General features: G+C 33.0%; 1 protein-coding gene across 6 annotated transcripts; it reads left to right on the top strand.

Annotated features, from left to right (window-relative positions):
* Window positions 1–1,614: 1,614 nt before the first annotated feature.
* LOC149489586 (antichymotrypsin-2-like) lies at window positions 1,615–10,107 on the top strand. Of its 6 annotated transcripts, none has more exons than XM_089714230.1 (10): window positions 1,615–1,805; window positions 1,869–1,931; window positions 2,268–2,362; window positions 2,439–2,573; window positions 3,029–3,235; window positions 3,584–3,682; window positions 3,945–4,085; window positions 4,538–4,747; window positions 6,068–6,212; window positions 6,899–7,077. In XM_089714230.1, the coding sequence occupies exons 2-10, from the start codon at window positions 1,910–1,912 to the stop codon at window positions 7,060–7,062; spliced, it is 1,218 nt and encodes a 405-aa protein (XP_089570356.1). In that variant the 5' UTR covers window positions 1,615–1,805; window positions 1,869–1,909; the 3' UTR covers window positions 7,063–7,077. The 6 variants fall into 6 exon arrangements, with proteins under 6 accessions (XP_089570356.1, XP_089570357.1, XP_089570360.1 ...); XM_089714231.1 differs by lacking the exon at window positions 6,899–7,077 and adding an exon at window positions 7,727–10,107 and having other exon boundaries at window positions 1,616–1,805; XM_089714234.1 differs by lacking the exon at window positions 6,899–7,077 and adding an exon at window positions 7,084–7,862 and having other exon boundaries at window positions 1,616–1,805.
* The last annotated feature ends 122 nt before the right edge of the window (window positions 10,108–10,229 follow it).

The raw sequence follows: 10,229 nt of genomic DNA, 5'->3' as shown, positions 1-10,229 counted from the left end.
GCTAATGCTACGGCCACACTACCTTACCGTCTACCGGGCTGTTACGGCAATAATTATGGCATTAAATTACCGTCTAAATTACTGCATGATGGTGTGGTTACACTACAGTTTACCTAGATATGTCGGTAATTATTGGCATTTACCGCAGCAAAAAAATATTAGTTAATAATTAATATATAATATGGTTTCTGTAATAATTCATCAAGGATTCTTTCTTTTTAAAAAGGATTTTTTCTTTTTCAAATCATCTATTGTACTTGGAAATGATAAATTTTGTTTGATCCGACACCACGCATCATTGTGTACACTGCGATGTTTATAGTTCTTCTGTTGGGTATCCCCAAGATCCCAAAGAGAAGAATTCCAAGAATTCCAAAAATTTGCACCATCGAGGGCTTTTTCATTTGACCACTCCATGTCGGTCGATACGTGCGTCGCCGGTGAGCTCATATTGCACACTGGACTACTATATTACTTGCTCTGTGCAGTGTGCACTGGACAAACGGTAGTGTGGCCGCATACGCATTAGGCCCTGCGCAGACGGCACACTTTTTGTGCGATCGAGTCTGCGGCGCACAAAAAGTCTGCATGGCGCGCAAAAAGTCGGTCGCGGATTTTTCACAGACTCAACGCACACGACGCACATCTTCGATCATTTTGTCGGCAGAGCTGTAGGGACGTAGACGCTATGGAAATCGTGTAAAGTGTGCGCCGTCTGCGTTAGCGCGCGTTGAAGCAAACGTTCAATTCTTTTCACACACTTTTGTGCGGAGCGGCGCGCCGCGGCGCGGTGCGGTCTGCCCGAATTACACGGATTTTTTGTGCGCCGGACTTTTTGCGCGTCGTGTGCGTTACTGCATATAATTTCATAGGTTCTATTTTCACAGACTAAAAAGTGCGTCACGGATAGTCTGTCGTCTGCGCATGGCCTTACGCAATAATTACGGCGGTAATCTTCTTTGATGTGCGAAAGAATACCGCCGCCGCCTACCGCCATTTGTCATATTGATTGGCATTGTAGAATTATGGCCATAAGTCGTGGTTACACCTAGGTGTTGTTAAAGTTGTGGCAATAATTATTGGCATATAACGGTAGTGTGGCCGTAGTATAAGAGCCAGCGCATACGAGCAACTTAGTCTCCGCAACTATTTTGTCGCCGCAACTATTTTGTCTCTTCACCCATGGGCTAGTATGAAAGTGCGCGCACGTAGCGACGCAACTCCCCATACAATTAATGGGAGAGACAAAATAGTTGCGGAGACAAAGTTGCTCGTGCGCGCTAGCTCTAATAATACGGCGACATAAGCGGTGACTATTCATTGATATATTGATATACATTAATTGATACATATATTGTAATGATGCGATGTTACAAGATTATTAAGGAAATGTTTAGGAATGATTCTGCGCCGTTTTGTGACGTCATAATTGAATTCAAACAAATTATTAATCTGAGCTTGAATCTGAGTAAACCACGAGTATAATAAGCAAACAGTTGCCGCCGTTTGCTACTATTATTTAAGTATTCTGTGATGAAATGAAGTCAAAATAAATTTTAAAATGAAAGTGACACCTAGAGGACACCTATGACATAGGCCGTCATAGTCCATTGACGTTTTTTTTCATGGCTTACCACCTGGAACTTCTTTCGCGGCGCGTACTTTCTGTTTATTTTGTAATTTGTTGTCATACATACGTAATTTCTTATTTCATTTAACTTATTACAATAATTAACAATACCTATATGTATGGATGAAAAACCATTTTAAACACTGTACATATATACATAAAGGCTAAAAGTAAGGTATGATAATAGTCATTAATCATTATTGATAACTTATTTACTAGAAACATTTGTTATTTACAGTTATCACATATCAGATAATAGCTGTTTCAAGTCGTTCGTCAATGCGGTTGCGCGGTGTTTTGTGTAATTATTTTTATTTCTTTATTCCATTACATTAAACAATTTTAACCATTATCAGACCCCGATATCCTACGGGTCTACTGTCTAGCGCTACTTAGGTTAGAATTGGGAATGATATCATCAGTGCGTCATTACCTAGTTTTCGTTTTGCTTGGGTTGAATAAAAATATAGCGTCGCCGGTAATCGATATTTAAGTATTGTACATGGTTATTGTCGAGGTAGGCGGACGTTTCATCCGTTGGGGTTTATAATATTATAGTTATCGTGTTCTATTTATTGCATTAGTTAAAAAAGGTGCATTCTAATAATAATTGATAATTGAGTGATTTTTGTTACAGTTTTAACAGTATTTTTAAAGCCAGTGATATCATCAATAATGGATTCCAAAGCGTTGTCCTCATCCATCGCCCAATTTTCTGCAAAGTTTTGCAATGTAAGTATGATACAAATAGTAAAAAAAACTGAGATTGAAATTTTGTAAGAGTATTATAAAAAGTATTTATTTATAGGAATTGGAAAAGGGAAGCAGTGTAGTGGCTAGTCCACTATCTGCTGAATTTGTACTGGCACTGCTTGCCTTAGGAGCAAATGACCCTTCCCACGCAGAATTACTTCAATCACTTGGAATTCCTAGCGATGATGCTGTAAGTACTTATCTTTATAGAAGAATTCATATATACTGTCCAGATCCATGAATCTGAATAATGCTGAGAAATGTTATAAGTAATTGTTGTCTTATCTAAATTTAATTTTTATCACATTGATAAAATCATTTGCAATAATGGATAATTTAATTGAATTCTTATTTTATTTTGTATTATTTTGAAATTAAAATCATTTATTTTACAAACTAGATTCTCATCACAATAATAAATTAACCCATTGACCACCGAGCGGCCCGATCGGGCCGAGACACAATAGATTTTCTATTGTGTCTGTGATCCGAGGACTGACGGATTAAATGAGTAAAATTATTAAGTCATCTAAGTTGATGCGTGAAACAGTGTTAAAACATTTTTATTTTATTATTTAGTAATGATTTTTATAAATTCAAAAATGTATTCATTTTTTATGTTACTGATTCATTTTATATTTTTAGATTCGCTCATCATTTTCTGGTCTGTCTACTAAACTGAAATCTATCAAAGGTGTTACTCTAAATGTAGCCAATAAAGTTTACATCCAAGAAGGAGGCTATGATTTAAATCCAGAGCTAAAAAATGATGCTGTTAAAGTATTTGATGCTGGACTTGATAAATTGAACTTCGCTGAAAGTTCTGCTGCCTGCAGTGAGATAAATAAATGGGTATGTTTATTTTTAAATGTATGAAAAAGAATATAAAACCACTTAAATACAAAATGTACACCCACAAAATCTTGTATTTTTCGTAAATATTGCTAATAAGAAAAACCCACCAGTATTTATTTGGTACTTAATATTGGTCACCCTAACTTCGACAAGGTAAAAAAATTATTTGCATGACCTTGTTTTTTTGTACACCTCTTGGTTGGTTGTTAAAAAACCTTTTAACAATTACAGGAAATTACTTTTTTTTTTAATGTTCAAGTATAAATTAAACTCATATACAAACTGTTACATATTGTAATGTTTTTTTCTTTACTATATTAATAATCATTAATAAATATTATACAGGTGGAGGGCAAGACCAATAACCGCATCAAGGATCTATTAAAACCAGACAGCGTCAACAGTGATACTCGTCTTGTCCTTGTCAATGCCTTGTTCTTTAAGGTGAGATTATTGTGCATTCATCTCATTTATTTAAACCATTTGTAGATATTCATATTGTTTTTCTCTATTTAGAAGAAATAATGTTGCATTGTTATTAGTCTTTATTAGTGTATTGATTGTTGTTATTATGATCATGCACAATATAAGAGAATGTTTATATTGCACTGATGATTTAAAAAATTAAGATTTTTATTTCTTTTAGTACTTTTTTATAAATTGACCTGAAAATAGAATGTAGGCTCATTTTATTCTATTTCATCAGGGAACATGGAGAAAGCAATTTGATGCGGCCAACACCATAGATCAGCCTTTCCATATTGATGAGTCAACCACTGTGGATGTTCCAATGATGTATTTGGAAGACAAGTTCATGTATGGTGAGAGCCCTGAGCTTGGAGTGCAGGTATTGAAATAACCTAAAAAAATAAACACGAATTTCTTGGATTACTGCCAACACTAACACTTACTGATAATAATTTAAACGAAGCCTGCAAATAGAAGCATATGGGGCTGTGCTATTTCATTTTATCCAAACAAATAACATTGTTTTTACATTTGAGATATTACAAAGTAATGAGTGTTTCAAAATTCAAGTGAAAATTAATGTTATGAAGGTCAAATGTAAATACATGTTTCGCAAATGGATGAGTGTGGTGTTAAAATTGGAAAAACATACTTTTGTATGACAAATCCATTACTAAGGCAGATAAGGTGTCAAATCATTATGTATCAGTCCCACATTCCTATTTGTTTTATGTTTAATTACCATGATAAGGATAAAAATACCTATTTATCAGTTCATTTGCAATTGTCATTCTTTTTTTTTTTCATTTAATTTAACTTTTTTTTTTCTAGTTCCTTCGTATGGACTATGTAGGAAATGAAGCAAGCATGCTTATTGTATTGCCTAAGGAAATAAATGGCTTGGATGGTGTTTTAAAGAAATTGGCCGATGGTTTTGATCTCATGGGCGAGTTGGACAGAATGATGGAAACTAAAGTCCGTGTGAACATTCCCAAGTTTAAGATTGAATCTGAAATCAATCTTAATGAGCTTCTGCCTAAGGTAAGTTTCATAAATTCGTAATGAGGTTGCAATTGTATTTTTAATGAATTGAATATTATATTAATTTGTAGAAACTTTAAAATTACAACATATGTTTTTGAAGTAAAACTTCCAGAGGCGCGTTGAGAGTAAAAATTCAAGGTCGCGTCATGGCAATACCATCACGTCATGGAGTAAGGCGACGATTTTGGCATGTTTGAATCTTGACAAAGAAGTTTCACTTCTGACACTTGTGCTCGGCACACACGCTCTTTTTAAATTATGCAAAATTAGCTTTTGAACCACACTGAGATATAATAAAGCTTCATCAAAATCAATAGCCTATTTTAAAATAAAAGACCCCACATTAACTTCGATTTTATAAATTAAAAGAGGTAACATATTCCAAGAAAACATACTGAAATTTAATATCATATAAAAATCAATAACTTTCCTGAAAAATGACCAGAATAGCGTGATACTAGCTTATCAATGTTATCAAGTGGTCTGCACTGATTACACAAATTCTTTAATACATATTGGTATTTACCAAGTACATATTTGAAATGCGTTTACATATATTATGATGAATTCTTCGAAAATAGCTTTGAGTCATTACTTGTGGCATTTACAGCCGGCAAGATAATTAGGTTTTATTTTAACTTATTTAAATAATTATAAATTCTGAATACCTAGTAATAAATATTTCAAGTTTTAGATTTTACACATATTTTGATAATATGTAATTTGATAGATCAATCTGGCATGTTGATTTCAATCAAAAAAACTAAATGGTTTCATGATAATATGTTTTTATAACAAGTTTCTGTTTATAAATAACATTAATTCTCTTACATATTATTTAATGTTAATGTGGGGACAGTTGTTAAACTGATACTTGTTATAATAAACATGAAACTAATTATATACTTTGATATGTACCACACAAAGATTTCAAAGATTCAAAAAATTACCTTAAATTCTCTTTTCTTTCCAATTTAAACTTACGTTTAAATTTAAATTATCAACCAAAAATTTGACCCGCACATATGCTCATAATAACTATTAACTACTATAGATATGTAATAGTTATTTTACGGAACCCGTAAAATAATATTGTAATCCAAACAAAATACGCTATCGATTGTAGATGTAACAGATTTTCGGCAATTGGATATTTCTCGTTTTATTTTTTAAATTTATTATGGCCATTTTACTCATTAGGCTAAGTACTTTCGATATCAATTTAAAGTTTTTTGATATTTGCAATAGTTACGGAACAATCGCTTGTGCATACGTAACGATTACATATACTCTAATGACAATCAACTATAATTTCAGCTGGGAATTTCATCTATTTTCGACAGCGGTAACTCGGGTATTAACAAATTATTGGACAACGGTGAACTCTTGTATGTATCGACTGCTGTTCAAAAGGCATTCATTGAAGTCAATGAGGAAGGTGCTGAAGCCGCCGCCGCTACAGGTATGTGTTTAAAAATATGGTTGTTTTTATATTATTTGGGTGTACATGTTATCATTCCATTAGAATCATAGTAGTAGACAAAGAAACCTAATTAGTTGCGTAGTTAAAAAACTAGTCCATGTCAAAAAACTATTAGAAACAGATTACCCTTAAACGTTTTTAGATTTTTTATTATTTTTGTAAATTACGACTAAGATTAGCAATTAGCATGATATGCGGGAAATGTTGTTATAATTTCACTTATATTGGCTGTTATTAAACATTATAATATTGTGTCAAAATTGCATGAATAACCTTGTTATATAAACAAGCATTTCTAATCATCTTTCACCCAACTAATTTTCTGGATATGTGACTTTAGAAAACAGGTTGTATGATAAAAATAAAATAAGAGTGACTAACCCTTATTAAATTTGCACATACTTTTACTCTATGATCTCCATTACTGTAGCAATTAGGTTTCAACTTTATCCGTCTAAATAAATTTAAATAAAATTCAAAATTATACATGATAGTTATATTTCGTATGAATAATATTAAATTACGCTATCAATCTGGATAATTTAGGTTTTAATTGGGAATATGGCTAGCGAATAAGTCGCGCATTGTATGTGCTTGGTGGCTCGGTGTGAGTGGTGTATACACGGTAGATATCTAAATGTGGGTTGTGTGCGTGCGGTGTCCAGCGGGCGCGGTCCGCACGCGGCGCATGGTGCAAGAGCCGCCCGTAGAGTTCGCGGTCTCGCGGCGCGCGCTGTGGTGCGTGCTCGTGCGGCGCCACGTGGCGCTGGTCGCGAGCTTCGCGCCCGGCCGCGCTCACACCGCGCGCGCGCCGCGCACCGAGCTGTAGCGCTTGTGCCGTGCTCCACAGGCATGGTGATGATGATGCGGTGTGCACCGATGCCGCCGATGGAATTCCGCGCCGACCGACCCTTCCTCTACGCGCTCTTGGACGCCGCTAGGACGACGCTCTTCATCGGACACTACCGCGCCAAGTGAAACGGATCACGTTCAACGTTTAACATTTAAAACATTCATATATGTACTAGTATGCCTATATGTTCAATATTAATAATACGCCTTAAGTAATATACGCCGTGTTAACCTTATTATTAAGAAATCTTGGTAGCCATAAACAGAAAAAACAATTTTTGCCTGTTTGATGTTAAAGACTTAAAATAAGCCAATCATTACGTAAGAATCGTAATACTGTAATTTTCTTTAGTTTTAATTGCAACTACCGTTATTAAAAGATAAAAATTATACCTATGTTAGTGTTTTCTTGAAATTATTTAGATGTTTGTTTTATGTTATATGTTTTACATTTTTCATCCTAAAAGCACAATTTTTTCGTAATTAATTTCACATGCCATTTCAACACCTCTTCTCCTCTACGCTTGTAAGGTGGTTTCTTTGACTACGAAAAATGACACACCATTTTCACACGTGCAAGTCAAATCCTTTCATCTGAATTCTTAAAAAATAAAGGGTGTTTACTGTATTGTTGTTTGCAGCGTTAGTAGCGGTTGCTTATTGCGCTATGATATCGCCGAATCCTGTGGAAACCTTCACCGCAGACCGACCGTTCTTAGCAATCATTCAAACGGACAATGTGTTTTATTTCACTGCCACTATTCGCTCTTTCTAATCACTTTCATCATCATTTTTTTACGGATTTACTTACTTGTTAAATGTTTTTTTCAATAATCAAAAATATTTTATCAAATATAATATTATGTACATGAATATTCAATCACGCTTTTGTAATGTTTAAACGGAAACTACGAATCTTGTTCAATTATGTTTTTGTATCCATGATAGAGCGAAGGTTCTTGTCGGTGATACTTGTCAATGGCACAATATTCTTTTTAGTTACGCATCACAGAAAGTGAGGACAATATTATGTCAGCTCATTATAAGTCGAATATTTTATGGTTCAAAATGTGCATTTATAAACATTTACTGCTATAATAACATATTAACAATATAATATTATACATAATTAAAAAATAAAAAACGTTATTGTTTTAATAGGTATTAAGTTAGCTTATATTTTAAGCTGTTAATGTTAAAAAGTTCCCAGTATTGTATTTTTAAACAGAAATTTATTTAAAATCTAAATTATATATCATTTGTTATTAGATATGTTGGTTTCACTTTCATACCTATTTCATAGTAACACAAGTCACAACTTAGGTTACCATTAACATGCACAAATTGCAATGAATTCGGTGCCTTTGCGCTTAAATGGAAAGTAGATTTTTATGTTTATTTTCTTATAGTAATTTAAAAAATTGCCTCTTCCAGCATCAAATTTATAAATAATATTAACGATTTTGGGCATGTTATAGAAATGCTGTTTCAATATGCAATAATAGAATTTAAATTTTATATTGATTTTCTTTTTATATTTTTCGTTTAATTTTTTTTTAAGTATTCATGTCGCCATTATAATATCATGGATCTATGACATTTCCAGCGTTCTGCATGGTGGTAGAATCTATAGATGATTTCTTAGCTGGAGGAATCATTTTCACGGCCAACCATCCGTTCTTGTGTGCGATTATTATTGATCGCGTAATCTTCTTCACTGCTATGCATCGCGGAAAATGAAGCAATATTCATAATGTATAATATACATAACATAAATATTAATCGAGATTAATTTATGCCACAGAGAATACAAAAGCCTTAAGCAGTAAGCTATATGAAACTAGACTGCCTATGAGATTTTGAGATTTAAATTTACTCCCTAAAATACGCGCCTTAACTCTCTTAAAGCATCACAAATTAGTAGCACAAAAAACAAAACTTCTATAATAGAGAGAATAGATGCTATTTATTTTCATTTTATGTATTGTTCAGTCAATTTGTTTGCAAACTTGCTTTTTTGTCCTTAAGATCAATTATGCAATGTTATATTACGCCTTGCACGATCTTCACAAAAATGTGTTTATGTACGTCGCTTTTGTTATGTCTTTATGATGTTATATGTAAGCTTTGTGTTACTGTAAATTGATTTCTTGAATGTTACCAAGTACGAATTGCTAGTAATGCAACATTTAATCTTAGTTTATTTCATTATTAACGTCACATTTAAAATGTTCAAAAGCAAATATAATTAATTGAAAAATTACTAACTATATGTATTGCGCAAATGTCGTCACCGCAAAATTAAACATGATGGCTCTATTTGCATTTACAGTTATGTCAATCGCTATGTGTTCAGCGATTATCGGTGAACCTGAAGAAATTTTCTTCACTGCAGACCGACCATTCTTGGCTGTGATTCTTGTCGATGATGCTATCTACTTTACCGCAACCCATCGCGGAAAGTGAAGCCATACTTTGTTTACTGCCGATGAAAACATTGGCTTACTACTATAGTAGAAGCTACACATACGAAAACGCGTCACCTAACTTTTGTATTCAGCTATCTACGTAATGCTATGTAATTCAATCTTATTGTAAAGAAATAAGGTAACAATTTCATTACATTATAGAAAATGACTTTATTATTTACTTACTTTTATTACTCATACTGTAGTAGTAACTCAATGTTTGAAAAAACTTATGCGGTTTTTAATGTGCATTTATAAATGTTTCTTGGTTTGTAATTTCTTGATAAATTTCTTGTCACGTCTGTCGCTACTCGCTGCTCTCAATTCGAACATTAGCGTGACTTACAAAACCGTCCCAATTATTGTAAACTGCTTATAATGACAATATTAAAGGAAATTATTATATTTACTATTAAGTTACCTAACTACTTATAATTTAAGATGAACTTTATGTATTTTACTAATGTTTTCATTATTATACAGTTTTAAAAAGTATTATTTTTGTATGTTAGAAGATATATATAATTATATAAAATAAATTATTTATTTAAAGATATTGAGTTTTATTTCAATGCTATATTCATCGTTATACCTACTTAATACATATCTATTGTAAAGCTGAAGACTTTTTTTGTTTGTTCGATGTGCAAAATTCTTTCGGTGTTAGATAGCCCAT

The sequence above is a fragment of the Colias philodice genome, chromosome 3 (assembly GCF_061535455.1).
Source record: "Colias philodice isolate Cphi_HAF_F1 chromosome 3, ilColPhil1 Martin Lab GWU primary, whole genome shotgun sequence".
In the NCBI taxonomy this organism is placed as follows: Eukaryota; Metazoa; Arthropoda; class Insecta; order Lepidoptera; family Pieridae; genus Colias; species Colias philodice.
This window is presented reverse-complemented; position numbering and strand designations above follow the sequence as displayed.

Excerpts from the sequence above, each read along its gene's own strand:
- LOC149489586 (XM_089714230.1), top strand. The coding sequence starts at position 1,910 with ATGCGGTTGCGCGGTGTTTTGT. Across the intron at positions 2,363-2,438 it reads TTTCTGCAAAGTTTTGCAAT|GAATTGGAAAAGGGAAGCAG; the intron begins GTAAGTATGATA and ends ATTTATTTATAG. Across the intron at positions 2,574-3,028 it reads GAATTCCTAGCGATGATGCT|ATTCGCTCATCATTTTCTGG; the intron begins GTAAGTACTTAT and ends TTATATTTTTAG.